Source organism: Pelophylax lessonae (assembly GCF_965119305.1).
Source record: "Pelophylax lessonae genome assembly, chromosome: 9".
NCBI classification, from domain to species: Eukaryota; Metazoa; Chordata; class Amphibia; order Anura; family Ranidae; genus Pelophylax; species Pelophylax lessonae.
This window is the reverse complement of record NC_138776.1, coordinates 95015337-95035283: the sequence shown is the minus strand read 5'-3', so window position 1 is coordinate 95035283 and position 19947 is coordinate 95015337. Positions and strand designations below refer to the sequence as shown.

Genomic DNA, 19947 nt, shown 5'->3' with positions numbered 1-19947 from the left:
AAGGCATACTGTAATGTCCTTTCCACCCCATAGCAGCAGATTATCAGCATGCTCATTGTCAACAGTCTTAATGCTGCTGTGTAGGTGATTGTGAAGTTTGATACGAAGTTAAATCTCAGCTGTACATGTTGTGTTTTGCGAAAACGTGTAAAATTGTTTAAGCCCAAGATTACCTACGTTGCTGCTGTCTTTTTTTTTTTTTTTTGCTAAAATGTTGCCCCTCCGATGTCCCCCACCTCCGCTGTGGTAATTTTCTGGTATGACGGGTTAAATAGAACTACGGCTGACAGGCATGATCTAGGATTGGAGGGGGGGGCCTATCAATCAGTGGAAAGGGTGGGCATAGTCGGGCACTCATGAGTGCCTGCCACAGCCTCTGTTCTCACTGTTGTTGCACTGAAAGATTACTGTGGCTGGGGAAGGGAGGGGGTGAGTTGTATTGAAGGTGATGGGTTTTTGGCAAAAGGAGGATACAGATCTCAATAAAGGTAAATGTCCCTTCTGCTGACTTTTTTTTTTTCTTTTTTCCCCGTTTTTCTTAAGCTTTAATGAATATATAGTTCCACTAATTTTGTCTCTTCCACGTGACCAATAGGAATGTTAACTTCAAGGCTCTGATGCAGTTAGGTACACTGAGCCCCGTTTGTTAGTTGACATGTTTTTATATTGTTTAGGATTCCTCTTCCAGAGCTAAAGGATTCTGACAAACTCGATAAAATTATGATTATGAAGGAAGCTGCCAAAAGGGTTCGCCTTGGTCCTGATTCACTGCCTTCAATCTGCTTCTACTCATTCCTTAATGCATACCAGGTATGGAAAATAAATCTACTAAATGCCATGTTTCAGTTAAACTGTTGGTATCTATACCCTTAGGCCTCTTTCACTTGGACGGTAGGCTCTACTGCCCCTCTGAGAAGTAATACCTGGTGTATTGCTTTTTCAAAGGCTATTTTATAGCTGGTTTACAGGCATTCAGGAGGCAATACTATCGCTTCTAAATTTCTGTCCGTTTTCATTCATCACCCTAAGGGGGTTTCCACTTTGAAATACTGTTTGGCGTGTGGTTGCAGTGCGGTCACGTCAATGGGTGAGATTAACAAACGACTTCACTTGCTAAACTTGACATGCGGAGTTAAAATTGCTGCACCGTGAAGCATGGTGGCTACGCCAATGTGAACAGACCTCAGCGGTCCTAATGTCACATTGTAAGTGGGTGGTTTCCAGTGGAATAAAAAAATGAAAATCAACGGCTTGTTTTTACCACTGTTTAGACGCTTGTGTGAATTTAGCCTTAATTTGCATTGCCTTTCTGATGTAAGTTTTGTTTGTGCAGGGTTTGACCGCGGTGGATGTTACAGATGATTCCAGCATGATTGCAGGAGGGTTTGCAGATTCTACTGTGCGTGTGTGGAGTCTAACGCCGAAAAAACTTAGAAGTGTCAAAAGCACAACTGGTAAATTATTTATTTTTTTTGTCTTGGTAATGAGTTAAATGTGTATACAAATAATGTGCCTTAGCTTTTCCTGTCAGTGATCCTAGTGTCTGTTACAAAAAATCTAAAGATTGTTTTCATATGACCGTTTAAGTGTCTGTACAGAGACCTGCCAATGTGGCAGATCCACATCATGCTGCTTCTGAAATGTTAGCAAAGTATAGGTAAAAATAAATTTTAATACCTACCATTAGTGCCTCAATTGAATCCAATATTCACGTTCTTGCAGTGTTGGACACCACTAGAGTCTTTAACTTTAGACACATCTGGGAGGTTGAAGGCATGTAGCTCCCTCCCCCCTACTGCTAAAAAACTTTTATTATGGTCAGAAATACCATTTTTTTTTTTTTTTTTTCTTTTTGGTAATGTAACTTAATACTGCATATTTAATTTGCAGCTGTAGCTAGCTAGCAATTGAATCTGTAATGTTTTTGCATATCGTCTAAAAATGGCTTGGCTGTCTTGCACAGTGTTTTACAAGCATTGTAGCTCAAGCTGTAACTTAACCACTTGCCGACTGGGCCATAGCCGAATGACAGATACAGCTCGGCTTATTCTGGGAGGGTTTACATTAACGTGCTCCCAGAATCTCAAAACGTCCGTGGTGAACCTGGCGCATCTACGGATTGTGGTAAAGGGCCAATGACCGCAACCCTTTCAGCCTGTCCGGTTACGCTTTCTCCTTGCACACTATACACAGCGATCGGTACAGTATTGCAAGGAAAGGAGGGAGACTGTAGCAGTGCTTAATGATGCCTTATCCGTGCCTCATCTGTGCCTCAAAAGTGTTATGGATAGTCAGGAAATTAGATTTGAAAATTTTTATGTCCCTACTGCATGTGACGGTGCTCCCTGAATGTTGGGCCTCTGTGGCCAGGCTGTGTAAAAATCCCACATATGTGGAATTGTCATACTCAGGAGTAGCAGAATGTATTTTGGGGTGTAATTTTTGCTATGTACATGCTATGTAATATCTTATAAATGATCAACTTTGTGTAAAAAAAAAAAAAAAAAAAAAAAACATTTTTTTTTTAAACTATTTTCCAAAAACTTGTGGAAAGACATGTTCAAAAGACTTTTTATGCCTTCTAGATTGTGTTGGGATGCTCACTTTCAAAATGGGGTATTTCCCTAAAACGTCTTTCAGGACAGCACCTTAGAGAGATGGCTCCTCCCTCTCCTCATCAGGAAACACCCCATCCACCAGATTTTAAAAGGAGGCTTCTCCCACCATTCATCAGTTTTTGTGTTTCCTCCGGCCGAGGAACACCTCTGTGGGAGCTGGGCTCTTAAGGTGCTATCCTGAGAGACCGGGCTTCCTACGTCCACCTACCCTTTTTTTGGAGACGGTTGCTTCTCCCATTCACGCGACCGACTGCAGTGCATGGGCTCCTTCTTCCTCTTCAGTGCTCTAGGCTGAGTCAGGACCCCGCAGAGCACAGCCCTGGGAAGGCATCTTGGAGGAGCGGAACGATTTTTCTTAGGCTTCCGCCGCCTTTTTTTTTTCAAATTTGCCGCCATTTCTCCGGATCGAGTGACGCTCGTCCGGACCGGAAGTGAGGTTCCGGAAAGGGCAGCGTTCTGCAGGGGGGCGTATGGCGTCATTTCCGCCGGACGCAGAGGAAGAAGGGAGGAGCAAGCTGGTGCCTTATTCCGGATCCGGTCCAGTGCAGGTGCGCTTTGGTCTCCGGAACCGGTACCGAAGCCACGGGTGATACCGCTGCCAAGCGATGGAAGCTTCTTCAGCGAGTGGGACAGGCACAGGCACCAGTAAGGCCCAGGTAAGGGGTATCTTTATATGGCCTATCTTACTGTGGGGTCTCTCTCCGTCCCTTTTACTATCCCCCCGGTGGCTGGGGGCCTGTCAGGGCACATGGGACTTCCCTTTAAATGTCTTTCTGTGCACCTTTGGTGGCCCTGAGAATCAGGCTGACTTTTAAGAAGCATGTGTATGTTTTCCCATTCATGTCTTCCAGGCTAAAAGCTCTGAAACTGTTTTCAAGAGAAAGTGTCCTTCATGCAAAGCAAAGTTGTCGGAAAGTTGGAAAAAGACACTTTGCCAGGGATGTATTGATGCACTAGTAAAGGAAGAAGCATCTGCAGTTTGTGGCGATTTAGTCGCATCTGTGAGGAAGGAATTGGATGCTACCATCCAATCTTTTCGGTCATCCCTACAGGACCCTGCCCTGAGTCAGCCATCAGCCTCACTGTCCTCTCAGGGTTCACAATTGCTTCCTTCGGTGGGGACAGAAGGGGTTCCTTCCACCCAAGGAGATAATTCCCCCTCACATTCCAAGGAGGATTCAGAGGAAGAAGAGGAGGGAGGGGCACAAAGCAGGCCCACTAAATACAAACTATCCTTAGAGCAAGTGGATGGTCTCCTGAGGGCAGTTTATATCACCCTGGGTCTAGAGGAAGAAAAGAAGGAACTGTCCCTACATGACAAAATGTATGCAGGCTTGGAAGAGCCTAAGGGCCGTATCTTCCCAGTACATCAGACCATCTCAGATGCAATAAAACATGAGTGGACTGATCCGGAAAAGAAAACCTTCTTCCCTAAAGCCTTTAAAAGGCGATTTCCTTTTGATGAGGACCCAGGAGCTCCCTGGAATAAGATGCCAAAGATTGATGCAGCCTTCTCCCAGGTTTCTAGGTCAACAGACCTAGCATTTGAAGACATGGGAATACTGAGGGATCCCATGGATAAGAAGATGGACCAGCAACTTAAGAGATCCTGGCAATCCATCATGGGGAGTCTGAAACCTGCCATGGCAGTAACCTGTGTGTCCAGGAATCTGGAATACTGGCTTAGCCAGCTAAAAGCACACATCACAGCAGACTCACCTAAACAGGAAATTTTGGATTCCTTTTCCACGCTCTCCACGGCCATAGCCTTCATTTCTGACGCTTCAGCAGAGTCAGTGAAGATGACCGCAAGATCTGCAGCTTTATCCAACTCAGCCAGAAGGGCTCTTTGGTTAAAGACATGGCCTGGAGATACAGCTTCTAAAAATAAGCTATGTGGACTTCCTTTTCAAGGGGATCTACTATTCGGGCCTGGGCTAGACTCTGTTCTAGATAGAACAGCAGACAAAAAGAAGTCTTTTCCTGTGAAGAAGAAACAGGCAGCAAAGAAGCTTTTTCGACCTCAAAAAGCTCAGCAAAATAGCAGACCCCAGGAGAAGAGAAGAAACTGGTCGACACAAAAACCCAAAGGGAAAGGAGGTGTTCTCTTCCATCCTCCTGTGTCAACCAACAAAACACAATGACAAGACATTGCCGGTGGGAGGAAGATTGAGGGAATTCCTCCCCTATTGGGCAGCCATAACAGAAAATCAATACATTCTGGGTATGCTGTCCCAAGGCTACAACATAGAGTTTTCAGAGACGCCACCCGAAAGGTTCTTTGTCACAAACCTCCCAAGAGATGCAGAAAAAGCCCTGGCTATGATGGACCTGTTAAAGGACCTGAGGCGACAGGGAGTTGTCTGTCCAGTTCCAGTGGAGGAACAACATCAGGGATTCTATTCCCACATATTTTTGATAAAGAAACCATCGGGGGATTTTCGTCTTATACTGAATCTGAAACCATTAAACAGGTCAGTTCTGTACAAAAAGTTTCGAATGGACTCAATTCTTACAGTCAGAACCCTGTTAACAAAAGGATGCTTCATGGCATCAATCGACTTAAGGGATGCTTACCTACATATCCCTATTGCCCCTCACTCACAGAGATTCCTAAGGTTGGCAGTAAATCTGGGAAAGGAAATGCTCCATATCCAATTCAAAGCACTCCCTTTCGGGCTATCATCCTCCCCTCGTATTTTTACGAAGGTAATGGCAGAGTGTCTAGCTCCCCTCCACCTTCAGGGAATCTCTGTGGTGCCTTACCTGGACGACCTGCTTTTCTTTGCCCCGTCAAAGGAAAAACTTCAAGAGGACCTGCACAAGGCAAGAGGTCATCTAGAAGCTCTGGGATGGATAGTGAACATCAAGAAATCGAATCTCACACCGGCTCAGCGGGTTCAGTTCCTAGGGTTTCAGTTATGCTCTGTGGAACAAAGAATCTTCCTACCAGAAGACAAACAGGTCAAAATACAGAATTTGGTAGCAAGGCTACAAACAAATCAGTGGTGGTCGATCAGAGAGATCATGTCAGTCCTTGGAAACCTGACTGCATCAATTCCAGCTGTCCAATGGGCAAGGCTGCATTTTCGACCACTCCAATATTTCCTCCTCAGAATCTGGGATCACAATCCAGAGACTTTGGACTTAAAGGTAAAAATCCCCACCAAGGTCAAGAGGTCCCTTTGGTGGTGGAGAAATCGGACAACCTTGTCTCAGGGTTTGGCCTGGTCCTTCCCGGCAGACCAGAGGTTAACAACGGATGCCAGCAGGTGGGGGTGGGGAGCCCACTGGAACCAAAACCTGGCACAGGGGGTTTGGTCTCAGACCGAGACAAGAAAATCCTCAAATTGGAAGGAATTAAAGGCAGTCGGCCTAGCCCTAACTGCCTTCTCTCAAAATCTTCAGGGGACTCATGTTCAAGTCCTTTCAGACAACGCCACTACAGTGGCATATCTAAACAAGCAAGGGGGCACAAGAAGCAAAACCCTACAGCTTTTGGCAACGGAAATTCTGCAATGGGCGGAAAGGCAGTTACTTTCCTTGTCAGCAATCCACCTAAAAGGTACACTAAACAGTGTGGCGGATTATTTAAGCAGGCAGAAGATCCGAGAAGCAGAATGGAGCTTGAACCCAGAAGTCTTCATGTTGATAACCAAGACTTGGGGAAAGCCAGAGGTGGATCTGTTTGCAACGAAAGAAAACGCAAAACTTCCACTTTACTTCTCACTCCACAGAAGCGACAACTCTCTGGGAGTAGATTCCCTGGCACATCCCTGGAGGTTCAGGTTGGGGTATGCCTTCCCCCCCCTTCCAGCTCATTCCGTTGGTATTGAGAAAAATCCAAATGGAAAGAGCCTCAGTGATCCTGATCACACCCTATTGGCCCAAAAGGGTTTGGTTTTCGACTGTCCTTCAACTGTCAGTCAAACCTGCTTTTCAGCTCCCTCTTCGTCAAGACCTACTGCTTCAAGGTCCAGTCTATCATCCAGAAGTGGAAAAGCTAAAGCTCACCGCCTGGTATCTGAGGAGCAACTGCTGAAAAGGAAAGGATTTTCAGACGCATTAATTGCTACTCTACTTTCCAGTAGGAAAAAAGTCACAAGGAATATATATGCAAAAGTTTGGAAGACATATAATACCTGGTGTGAATCGAAAGATCAAAAATTGAACAGTACTACTTCAATTTTGGAGTTCCTACAGGAGGGCGCAGGAAAAGGTTTGGCAGTAAGTACCCTCAAGGTACAAGTTACAGCCCTGGGGGTATTCTTGGGAAAGGCCCATTTCTTCAGAATCTTTAATCATCAGATTTTTCAGGGCCCTTACCCGCTCCAGACCAGTGCCTGTCAGAAGCTTCCCCAAATGGGACTTGTCGGTGGTCCTTCAGGCCTTCACAAAGGAACCTTTTGAACCACTAGAAACGGTTACACTAAAAAACCTTACCCTCAAGACGGTCTTCTTGGTGGCAATAACATCAGCAAGAAGAATCAGTGAATTACATGCTTTATCAGCTATCGAACCTTTCTTGTCCATATATCCAGACAGGATAATTCTCAAGACAGATCCAGGGTTTCTCCCAAAAGTAGCTTCAACGAGAAACCGCTCACAAGAAATTGTGTTACCTACCTTCTGCCCTAATCCATCAGGAGATAAGGAAGAAGGCTTTCACTACCTAGATGTAAGAAGGGTTCTTACACACTACTTGGAGGTTACTAAAGAGTTTAGATCATCAAACTCTCTTTTTGTTCTTTTCTCTGGCAACAAAAAAGGTCGCCAGGCATCAAAAGGATCAATAGCCAGATGGCTCAGATCCGCTATTTCAGAGGCTTACTCCCAAATGAAATTGTCTCCCCCACAGGGGATCAGAGCTCACTCTACTAGAGCGTTAGCCACTACATGGGCAGAGAAAGCTGGTGCCACTCCAGATCAGATCTGCAAAGCGGCTACGTGGTCAAGCTACTTTACATTTGCAAGACACTATAGGTTGGACCTTTTGGCAGCTGAAGATCAGGCTTTTGGCAGAAAGGTCCTGCAAGCTGTGGTCCCTCCCTAAATTGAGTAAGTCTCGATAATCCTCTCTAAGGTGCTGTCCTGAAAGACGTTTTAGGGAAAATTCAAGTTAGACTTACCGGTAACTTGTTTTCCAATAGTCTTTCAGGACAGCAGGAGGATCCCGCCCTATTGTATAAAATGTATTGCTGTGATTAACCATATCTGTTTATGTGTTCCAGCATGGGCCGGAGGTACTCTTCTACAAACTGATGAATGGTGGGAGAAGCCTCCTTTTAAAATCTGGTGGATGGGGTGTTTCCTGATGAGGAGAGGGAGGAGCCATCTCTCTAAGGTGCTGTCCTGAAAGACTATTGGAAAACAAGTTACCGGTAAGTCTAACTTGAATTTTTTGTGGGCCTTTCAATTACCCTAGTGCTCTAATGCCTTCAAAAGTGTGATGGGTTGTCAGGACATTATGTGTAATTTATGCTTCTAGAATGCCTGAAGATGCTAATTGGATGTTAGGCTAGGCTGTGAAAGTCTCACACGTGGTATTGCCATACTCAGGAGGAGTAGCAGAATGTGTTTTGGGGTGTAGTTGCAAGTATTGCCTATACAGTGTGTGAGAAATAACTTGATAATATGACAATTTTGTGGGGAAAAAAAATCGTAATTTTGCAAAGAATTGTGGGGAAAAATTAAAACTTCAAAAAACTCACTATGCCTTACTAAATACTTTGGAATGTCTACTTTCCAAAAATGGGTAATTTAGGGGAGTATTGTACTTTCCTGGCTTGTTTAGTGTCTCAAGAAATGATAGGCTGGCAGTACATCAGGTGTGACCATTTAATGATTGCCACCATAGTTTGTAGACTCCATAACCTTCACAAAGCTCAAATATATACTTATTTGGGTTATTTTTAACAAATTATGTAGCCGTATAATTTTTGGCCAATATTTCTGAAGAAAAATTACTAATTTGCAGAATTTTATAACCGAAACGAAGAAAATGCATTTTTTTGCAAAATATTTGTTTTTTTTTTCATTTATAGCACAAAAAAAAAAGAGTGATTAAATACCAACCAGAAGAAAGCTCTTTGTGTGTTAATACAAGAATTTCACATTGGGTACAGTGTTGCATTCAGTAATTGTCATTCAAAATGTGAGAGCACTGAAAGCTGACAATTGTCCTGGTTAGGAAGAAGGGTAAACGCAGGACTGCAGTTCTCCTTTCAGTGACTTATCCTTTTAGTAGGTGTCTCAGAGTAAAGTTTGTCAATGTTGGACAGAAAGGCAGGCTTTTACTGCTGTGCTCTCTGTAGCTAGTCCACAGTGTGTGGGAATGCTTTGCTGTGTATTAAATGTTAAACTGATTGCTAATAAACCTATCTTAATTAGATCTCAGCTTGATAGACAAAGAATCGGATGACGTTCTGGAAAGAATTATGGATGAAAAGACCGCAAGCGAAATAAAGGTTTTATATGGTCACAGCGGACCTGTCTATGCAACCAGCTTTAGTCCAGACAGGTGGGAAATGGTATTTTTAGAGTTTTTGGGGGGTAATTACATTTTTTCACAATACAAATATACTTAATTTCATAAGGAAGTATTGTCCATTGGTTTTGACACAACTCATGAATGCTTTTTGCTTCATCTGAAGTGAAACTACTTTCTAATAGATGAAGATATGGGAGAGGTGAATGGCGCTGCCAAAAAATGTCTAATAGATGAGTAAGTAGAGGGAATTGGATCTGAAAATGTCACTATAGGGTCACAATGCAATAAATGGGGGATAATACAAAAAATACTTAAAGCATTAAATTATGTATATGTATGTGTGCTGGTTGTGAAAAGTGACTTGTAATGAACGGTAATAAAATGCCAATGTGTAAAAATATAATAAGTGCTGAAGTAATATGACAAGGTGCAGATCCCAAAGAGATCAATATAAAGTGACTAAGTGCTGATAAGTCAAGCTTTTTATATATATATACCAACATAGATGTGTGAAATAAGTTATAACTCAAATGTCCGAATCGCACATGAAGTGACTTAGTGTTAAAGTGCTAAAAATCAAAACAGGGTAAGTATAATCAATACAGTGGTATACATAAATGTCCAAATCACATAAAAAGTGACTAAGTGCTGAAAGGAATTTGGCGCAACACTCACATAAGCAAAACCGTTCAAACCATCTGTTTTGATGTTTGAACTGTTTTGCTTATGCGATTCCATCCTGAGAGTTGCGCCAAATTCCTTTCAGCACTTAGTCACTTTTTATGTGATTTGGACATTTTATTTATACCACTGTATTGATTATACTTACCCTGTTTTGATTTTTAGCACTTTAACGCGGAGGCTACGTTCACATCTAGGCATTGCTATTTTATAGGCGTTTTCCGGGCGTTTTGACATTGAAGTCTAGTCAAAAACGCCTGTAATCTGCCCAAAAAGGAGCTTATGTACTTTTTGGAGCATTGGGCGTTTTGTTCAAGGCATCAGAATGTGAACAGGGGCCATTGAAATGAATAGGATTTGTCTTGTTAGGCGTTTTCCTTGGAGCTGAAAAACACCCCAAAATGCCTACATGTGAACTTAGCCTAAGTAACTTCATGTGTGATTCGGACATTTGAGTTAGAACTTATTTCACTCATCTATGTTGGTGTGTGTGTGTATATATAAAAAGCTTGACTTATAAGCACTTAGTCACTATATTGATCTCTTTGGGATCTGCACCTTGTCATGGTTATTGCTTCAGCACTTTTTATTACATTTTTACACATTTGGCTTTTTATTACTGTTCTGTTCAGAGTCACTTTTCACAACCAGCATATTATATATATATATATATATATATATATATATATATATATATATATATATATATATATATATATATATATATATATATATATATATATATATATATATATATATATATATATATATAGGGCTCAAAATTTCAAGTCATGAGCTACTAGCCAGGCCTTAAGAGTTACTCGCCACTTGTTGCCCCACCCAAACCCCACCCTGCTCCGCCCCTAAACACGCCCTCTACATTGCAGAGCGCCCGCAGCATGTCCCCTTACATTGCAGAGCGCCCGCAGCATGTCCCCTTACATTGCAGAGCGCCCGCAGCATGTCCCCTTACATTGCAGAGCGCCCGCAGCATGTCCCCTTACATTGCAGAGCGCCCGCAGCATGTCCCCTTACATTGCAGAGCGCCCGCAGCATGTCCCCTTACATTGCAGAGCGCCCGCAGCATGTCCCCTTACATTGCAGAGCGCCCGCAGCATGTCCCCTTACATTGCAGAGCGCCCGCAGCATGTCCCCTTACATTGCAGAGCGCCCGCAGCATGTCCCCTTACATTGCAGAGCGCCCGCAGCATGTCCCCTTACATTGCAGAGCGCCCGCAGCATGTCCCCTTACATTGCAGAGCGCCCGCAGCATGTCCCCTTACATTGCAGAGCGCCCGCAGCATGTCCCCTTACATTGCAGAGCGCCCGCAGCATGTCCCCTTACATTGCAGAGCGCCCGCAGCATGTCCCCTTACATTGCAGAGCGCCCGCAGCATGTCCCCTTACATTGCAGAGCGCCCGCAGCATGTCCCCTTACATTGCAGAGCGCCCGCAGCATGTCCCCTTACATTGCAGAGCGCCCGCAGCATGTCCCCTTACATTGCAGAGCGCCCGCAGCATGTCCCCTTAAATTGCAGAGCGCCCGCAGCATGTCCCCTTAAATTGCAGAGCGCCCGCAGCATGTCCCCTTAAATTGCAGAGCGCCCGCAGCATGTCCCCTTAAATTGCAGAGCGCCCGCAGCATGTCCCCTTAAATTGCAGAGCGCCCGCAGCATGTCCCCTTAAATTGCAGAGCGCCCGCAGCATGTCCCCTTAAATTGCAGAGCGATCATCACAGCATGTCCCCTTAAATTGCAGAGCGATCATCACAGCATGTCCCCTTAAATTGCAGAGCGATCATCACACAGCATGTCCCCTTAAATTGCAGAGCGATCATCACACAGCATGTCCCCTTAAATTGCAGAGCGATCATCACAGCGTGCACTTACCTGCAGCAGGCGGCTTCTCATCAATCCTGTGCGTCCTCCGTGTCTCCCGAGTCCTCCTCCTCGGCCAGTTACAATCGTTTGCCTTTTGGCCAATCAGGAAACACCTGCCTCCTGATTGGCCAGTAGGAGGATCAGGAGGAGGATCCCTGTGACAATGGCGAATACTCATTCGCTATTGTCACACAATGGGTGGGCTCAGGACGCAGTGCTCTGCTCCCAGAACCCATCCTTTTCTAAAAAAGAAAGTGAAAGTAATCGCCAGCTGCTGTTAATGGCGGCGGCAGGTACAGCTCGCCATCCTCAAAATTCCACTCGCAAAATGCGAATAGAATTTTTGAGGGCTATATATATATATATATAATCTATATCTATCTTTAAGTATTTTTTGTATTCTCCCCTATTTATATTATAGTGCCACATACTCTGATCCGATTCCCTCTACTTACTCATCAGATGTTTTTTGTCAACGCCATTCACCTCTCACATATCTTCATACTTTACTATATATCCTCCCTGGATTATAGATGGGTAGACTGCAGCCATCTCTTCTTCCTTTTTAACATTCATAATTTTATATCCTAGCATGGAATTTTCTCTATTCATTACTTTGTAATGTAATCCTAAAAATGGCAGCCGCTTGACCCGATTAAACATGGGCAGAGTAATGGGAGGTAATCGCATATTGCGCAAAACAGTACAAAATTCCAAGACACTTAGCCCAACAAACAGACTAATCTGTTATAGTTTCCAGTTTGCAAACATTGGCAAATATCTGTGGATGTTGTGTCAAGGCTTCTATGTATCACTGTCCTCCATTTCAGCGCACCAACCGTGGGACATGCAGCATTAAAGGTAGGCATTGTCAAACATCTGCTGGAGGATGTGGGCGGGATTTGGGCATGCTAGTTTTTATTGTTGAGGTGGATAACTTTTTTCTGTTTGTATTTGTTGTGTGCACGAGAAGTCCTGCTGCTATTTTCGTAAGTCTGGGCAGGTCTGGATTTTTCATTTTTGTACCACAAGGAAAAATGGCATAGCTCCTCAATAAGGCTGCTGTCCATATAATGCTAAACGTATAGTCTAGTGTTGGTATATATTCATATATTCGGTGGTGTTACTTATTTATGCAAAATATATTTTGATAGGATTAATGCATCTTTATTCTTCAAATGGCTGAGGCATGTTATATTTTAGTGTGCACTACACTGTTGGAAGAGGAGATATTGTCAGTGAAATGTAACTGTCTGCAGTATAATTCTGTCACTTTGTTTTTATTCTTTTTTTTTTTTCTTCATATCTGCTTTAGGAATTATTTGTTATCAAGCTCAGAAGATGGCACTGTCCGTTTATGGAGTCTTCAGACATTCACTTGCTTAGTGGCATACAAAGGACATAACTATCCAGTGTGGGATGCTCAGTTTTCTCCGTATGGATATTACTTTGTGTCTGGAGGCCATGACAGAGTTGCTCGGTAAATGTTGATCATTATTTGTATCATTTAGTTTTTTTCCTTATGTCAGTACTGCCTTCTATTCCATAGTGTTTGTGTGTATCATAGCTGGCATTCCGTAAAAGTATAAATGTATTTTTAAACAAAGGTCACTTATCTTTTATGCTCCCCATACATCTGCATACTTGCAGTCATTCGCCACAGCTTGCTGCAGTGTTTACATATTGCCATGATCTTTGCTGTGTCTGGGCACTTGCATTATAGACGTCTATAGATGGCACTATAGAAGTCTGAGGAACTAGCACACAGATGCAGCCAGTCTAAGGTATATATGAACCGTAAAATGTAAACCGTGTAGTGCAGGGCTTGACAAATTTTCCTGAAATCTAGGAGCCAGCTAAAGTTAGGAGCCAGTTTTTTTTTTTTTTTTTAAACAATCCAAGCTTTATTTCCAAAAAAATAACATACTAAATTTACACATAAAGACGACTAGAACCCCACTCTCCTCTATAGCGCAATTGGATCCGATCCATGGGATGGATAGAAAATAGAACCACCATCCGTCTGTTTTTGGCAGACAGGATCAGATGGCGGCAGATTACCGCTCCATAGAGGAGACTGACAGGCGGACCTGATCAGACAGCACGTGTGAAAAGGGGCTTCGGCTGTGGCATTGCAATGAGGGGAAAAAAAAAAAAATTATATTATAGAATATATAATTTTTTTTTTTTTTATAATAATTGAAAATAGAAATACATTTTTTTTTTTTTTTTTTTTTATAATTGAAAAAAGAAATTTTGTTTTAATTAAAAAAAAGAGAATTTTTTTTTTTTTTAATAATTTAAAAAATAAATTAACACTCCCTGTCCACTTACCTTTTAAGCAAAGGTAAGTGGACAGGGAGATGAAGCCTGCAAAAACTTCCCCCTCATCTCCTCTTGGGGAAGGAGATGGACAGGCAGGGGAAACAGACATTATTTACTGCTTGTCAAACTCCCTGCCACCACAAGAGGGCGCCAGTTCCCCATTCTCTCACTGAAGAAGGCCGAAAAGCCGCGGCCTCAATTTTCGGACAGGGCGAAAGTCCGTGCACTCGAGTGGTTGGGGGGGGGGGGCGCAAAAGGGACAGGACACCTCCTGCAGTGCACCCCAGGCGCCAGGTTGCTTATTCTAGTCGCCAATGCGACCTGGCGCCCGGGGTTTGTCGAGCCCTGGTGTAGTGGGCTATGAATTGAGCTTTAGGTAACCAAGTATGCATTCGTGAGGTGTTTACATTAGGTCAAGGCGGGTTTGATATGCAGGGTAGATCTTTCGCTAAAAAAGTTACCATACTTTTAGGAAAGACAAAGGCTTTGTATTTAATCTGTGCCAAATTTACATGTCCACTTGATGTTTTTATTTCTTCCCGTTTGTCTTACAGTTTATGGGCAACAGACCATTATCAGCCTTTACGTATATTTGCTGGCCATCTTGCAGATGTTATAAGTACTCGTTTTCATCCTAATTCTAATTACGTAGCGACTGGCTCAACAGACAGAACAGTCAGAATATGGGATGTATTAAATGGGAACTGTGTGAGGATTTTCACTGGACATAAGGTAATGATTAGTGTATTTTTTTTTCATACATTACCTTTAAGGTAAAATACATAATGTGAAAAAATTGGATTTAGAAAATGTTCCAGTGTTGGAAAACTGAGATCAGTTTACTTCAGTCTACTGATCACATGTTGCTACCATCATGCTGTAGGCATATATTTTGGCATTGTATGACCAGTAACAGAACTGCGCCAGCATTGTCAAGTAGTTGGTGTAGGACAGTAGGGATTAGAATGAAGCGTTTGTGAGGCTCCAGTGTTTTTCTAGTGTCCATGGAATTTGGATGTCCTTGCAACCAAATGTTTCACCCAAGGTTCCAAGTTGCCTTGCACTATCGAGCACTTTCTGGATCGGTTACCCTTGGTGTGTACCTCAGAGACCATCCAGACACCATTGTGTGCGGCCAGTCTGAAATACTTCAGGCACTGGTTTCTGCATTAGACTCTTAACTTTGCACAAAGTGCAGTGTGTTATACTGGTTCAGGGCTGTGACTTCTGAAGGTAATTGGTTGCACCAGAGCTTTTTATGGGCTTCATAACAAAGGGGGTGAATACATATAAGCACATGCCAATTTTTGGTTTTCTATTTCTAAAAAAATCGTTTTATGTGTATATTTTTCTCATTTCACTTCACCAATTTAGACCTATTGTGTTCTGATCCCTCACATAAAATTCAGATTAACAAAACATTGAACTTAAGGCTGTAATGTAACAAAATAGGTAAAAAGGTCAAGGGGGGGTGAATACTTCTGCAAGGCACTGTATAACCCAGTCGCTGAAATCAGTCATCTACTGTATTCCAAAAAATAATTTTACATTCATGTCAAAGTCTTACGCTTGATGAAAATGTTCTTAACCTGAAAAGTTAAATATAACTGAAGACAAAACTTTTTTCGTTTTTTTTGGACATAGTGGAGATGGACTCGAACGTCTATCAGTTTTTGTCTGTGTCCCCATTAAGGAGATTCACCTTCTCTATTTGCCCTGTTTACTGTTATCATTGAAAGTGAAAGTAAAAAAAAATACCAAATTTTCAGTTGTCGCCAGAAAAGTAATAGATGGGAAATCGTCCAATGGGGACACTAGTGGTACTTTTGATCTGGGGTCCCAAGGATTTACCTTGATTTGCAGAGATTTACTCTTGCTTCCTTTTTGGCTATGGGACAGGGAGTAAAGGGAAATCTCTGCAATTTCTCTAGCCAAAATGAGAAAAAGTTTTGCCTATAGTTCTACTTTAAAGCTAGTGCCCTGATCACATCTTGACTGTAAAGGCCCGTACACACGATAAGAAAGGAAGGGAAATTTCATCCGACTGATCTGCCGATTTTCGGATTGTTAGTATGGTGCATCCGACAGCCGACTCCGACTTTTCGGCTGACAAAATCCTGATGTGCAGGCATTAAAATTTTTGTCCTCTGTCAATACATGTCCGATTTTCGTCTCATTAGTACAGATTTCGATGGGGAAAAATCTTATGAGCAAGACTAGGCATGCTCAGAGATGAAAGAACACATACAAATCAATCCAACACATGACATCACTTCTGAAGTAGAATTCTGTCCTACGTGAAAATTCGTATGAAAATAACCTTCACTTTCCACATCAGACTAGCATGCCACAAAAAAATGGCCGATCTTTCGACAATCTGATCGTGTGTACGGGGCTTTGAACTGCCATATATTCCTATATTACTTTTTTTTTTTGCTTCCCCTAGGTTGGAAATCAATCTAGAGAAAAACTTAGCTGTTCTAAGCTCCATAGGTCTATATAACGAAACTGAGTATTATGTTTTTGTTGACTTTATTTTGCTTTTGTTTTTAATTTTTTTTTTTTTCTTTGCAGGGACCAATTCATTCATTGACATTTACTCCAAATGGAAAGTTTCTTGCTAGTGGGGGCACGGATGGCAGAGTCTTGCTTTGGGATATTGGTCACGGTTTGATGGTTGGAGAGTTAAAGGGTCACACTAACACAATCTATGCACTTAGGTTTAGCCGAGATGGAGAGATTTTAGCATCAGGTATGTTTGCAGAGTATTTCAATGCAATTGCAATGTGGATTTGTTTGGTACAGAGGCAGCTGTAGCAAGGAATAACACTGTATTCAGACAGTGGATGATGTGACTTTTTTTTTTTAAATCTGTCAGCCAAACCAAAAAAGACAGCCACTCATTTTAGTCCATTTATTGCTGATAAGTTGGGCCAATTTGTTTCTAGGGCCAATTTGTTTCTAGGGCCAAACAACTCCCCTTCATAGGGCTTGGATGAAAGATAGGAAAAGCTTTCCTAGATGACTTTAAATAGAGCACTTTCCATCAGTCTTTATGTGTCAAATAGGGAGCATTATTTGTTGACGTTGACACCAGTGCAGTTCCAGGGCCAGAAAATTAAAAAAAAGTGCTGCATTTTTCCTGCATGGGACTCTACAGGAACATGGTAGAATCCATTAAAAATGCACTGGACCCTAATACAGTGCTGAAAAATATTAAATGCATCACACATGCAAAATATGGATCTAGACTTCATTTGTTGTTGTAAACCAGCCCTACAAGCTGCATTAATGCTCCTATCTAGAGCGAAGGCAGTTGCTTCTGTATAATCTGCACGTGAGATCAGTTATGATACCAGCCATTTGATGGATTAATAGTTTGAGGACACAAGCAAATGTGATAATTTGCAATCCTGACGTTCTAGAAATGTAACCTTTTTTATTTTTTAAAAACCTTTAAATCAATTTCTTTAGTTCGTTTGCTTTATTGCTGTTCAGGGGCTCTGAGCTGCAGCAAAACAAGAGCAATGACTGAAGGCGATTTACAGCACACACTAATTCTTGTAGCATAATTATGAATGTAGAATTTGTTCCTTGCTAAAGAACATTTTTAATTGCGCAATGGTTAAAGTTCTGCTTTAAGAGTAATTACATTTTCTGTGTTTTAGGTTCTATGGATAATACTGTTTGTTTATGGGATGCAATAAAAGCTTTTGAAGACCTAGAAACCGATGATTTCACAACTTCTGCAGGACATATAAACTTCAATGAAAATTCCCAAGAGCTTCTTCTTGGCTCCTATATGACAAAATCTACTCCTGTTATACATCTTCATTTTACACGACGAAACCTCCTTATGGCTGCTGGAGCTTTTAGCCCACAATGAACAATTGCACTTTCTAGCTGATGCAAAAAAAAAAAAATTCTTCCGTCTGACTCTTGACTGTCCAAACCAGGGCTTGAGACTATGTTATGCAATGTTACCAAATAGGATACTGATGTCAATTTTATTGCAAGACTTGCATTCTCCACACTGCCTTGTTTCAGTCCTTAACTGACAAGCAAGAGGAATTGTATACAAAATTCAAAACTGGTGCTGTGCGCATTTTGACAGTTAAAGTTTTAAGCACTGAGTGCTTGTATTTATGTAACTAACAGTTAATGCTTCAGCATTTGTCCATGAAATTTCAGTAGAGATTAATATTCTATCAGTGTGATGGCTAGAACCTAATCATTGGTGCATGCTCTCTTCAAGCAGTGCTGATGATGAAAAGTAATGATCTCTGAGTAAAACCTAACTCTGTTTAATTTTATCTGCAAAAGCTGCCCCACTCAAACTATGGCACTAAGGTGGGCTTATAGTATTGTTATGCCAGTGGGATGGATTATTCCTGTGCCAGAACCAAAGAGATGGGTTGAGACAGGTTCATGGCAACACAATCTGAGGAAGCCTTTTATTCAATCATAGAATACAAAGTTTCCCAGGCTTGGCTGAGTGGTATTCAGCCCAACACTAAATGGTCCTGGGAAGTTCCTATCCTCCTAAATGGACACAGCGCTGTATTGTATGTAGCTGAGGCCACCTAGAGTGTGCAGCGGCCATCAAACCTGGAGTTAGACTTTAAGTAACCAGAGCAGGATCAAACATGCAACATCGAGGCTGCTTGCATGTGTTGAATAACACCAAATTAGTTTTTTTTTTTTTTTGTTCTGCCTTGCACCTATTTACTATGCGGAACAATTGGCAGAGGTTAGAGTAGTCATGGTTCAGATCCCTTTTCAGTGGGGATAGAAACAACCTAGGTTCTAGCTTATCATCTGACAGCTTTAGGTATTCTTGAACATCTAAAAGTCCTAGCTTCTAATAAGGACCAGTGGTAAAGGGCAAATAATTGAACAGGTAGCTTTACAAGCTTTCAGGTTTAATCCCATACTTGGTACAAGCTGATGCTGTCTTTCCGCTTAAAGCATAAGGTTACTTTTAGGAGCATTTTACATCCGTATTTAGTGTGTAACGTGCACTTGCTGCAAGTTCTTTCCTCTGCCAGTAGGTGGGGGAAATCTCCCTACACTCACTTTTTGAAAACTGCACTTGGATTTGCTCATTCATTCAGATTACTGTGCACGTGAGAAATAAAAGTATAGTTTTCCACTGCAGCACATTCACTTGTAGTTCGAATGTGCATGCTACTCAATTTATTCTTCCTCTAGCTATGTAATTTAAAGCGCAGTATAGGGTTATGGGCACAGTTAGAATACACTGCAGGAGCCTGACTTTACACATGTGAGCTGCTAATAGCAGGTGCAATGTTCTGCAAGCTGCAGTTAAAAAAAAAAAATGCATTTCTTTTTGACCTGCATTAATTTTTCAGGTGAACTTGGCCTTTAAATGTCATTGAGGTGTATGTGCATGCGTTAAGCTTAAATTCCATTTGTTCTGGATATTAAGCTTTAGAGCAGGGTTTCTCAACTAGGGTTCCTTGGGCAATTTCTGCCTTTCAGATAAGTTCCCAATGACACTATTGTTTCTTTTAGCTATCTGTAAGGGGTTAATTCTTCCCACTGACTGTCATGAGTTGTAGATTTTAAATTTTTAACAGGGGTTCCCCGAGACGAGAAAATTATTTCAAGGGTTCCTCTGTGTTTAAAAGTTTGAGAAAGGCTGCTTTAGAGCTTTTACTTCTGGCCAAGTTGGAACTGGGATCTATTTCTAAAGCCCTAAATGAGATTTTCACTATTTTTGGATCAGTTGTTTAAACATGATGCTAGAAAATTCACCTGCAAATCATTTTTGGTGAATGTTAAGATTTACTGCTTTATAAATTTGTACCTAAAATTTTTTACAGTCATAAAAGCCAGTGTCATTTAACTACTGCCATTATGGCAGTGATTTTCTAAAGGTCACAGCCCTCTGTATAGCCTAGAATATATTGAGTTAAAAATGAATGCAGGT

General features: G+C 41.9%; 1 protein-coding gene across 1 annotated transcript in view; it reads left to right on the top strand.

Moving 5' to 3' along the window:
* The window catches only part of TAF5 (TATA-box binding protein associated factor 5), a 29256-nt gene extending 11016 nt beyond the window's left edge, over positions 1 to 18240 (top strand). The window contains exons 5-11 of the mRNA XM_082268449.1: positions 675 to 810; positions 1334 to 1454; positions 9009 to 9138; positions 12985 to 13149; positions 14549 to 14726; positions 16569 to 16746; positions 17663 to 18240. Of these exons, the coding sequence (XP_082124575.1) occupies positions 675 to 810; positions 1334 to 1454; positions 9009 to 9138; positions 12985 to 13149; positions 14549 to 14726; positions 16569 to 16746; positions 17663 to 17880 (1126 nt within the window). The 3' untranslated portion in view covers positions 17881 to 18240. The remainder of the gene's footprint in view (positions 1 to 674; positions 811 to 1333; positions 1455 to 9008; positions 9139 to 12984; positions 13150 to 14548; positions 14727 to 16568; positions 16747 to 17662) is intronic.
* Positions 18241 to 19947: the final 1707 nt, after the last annotated feature.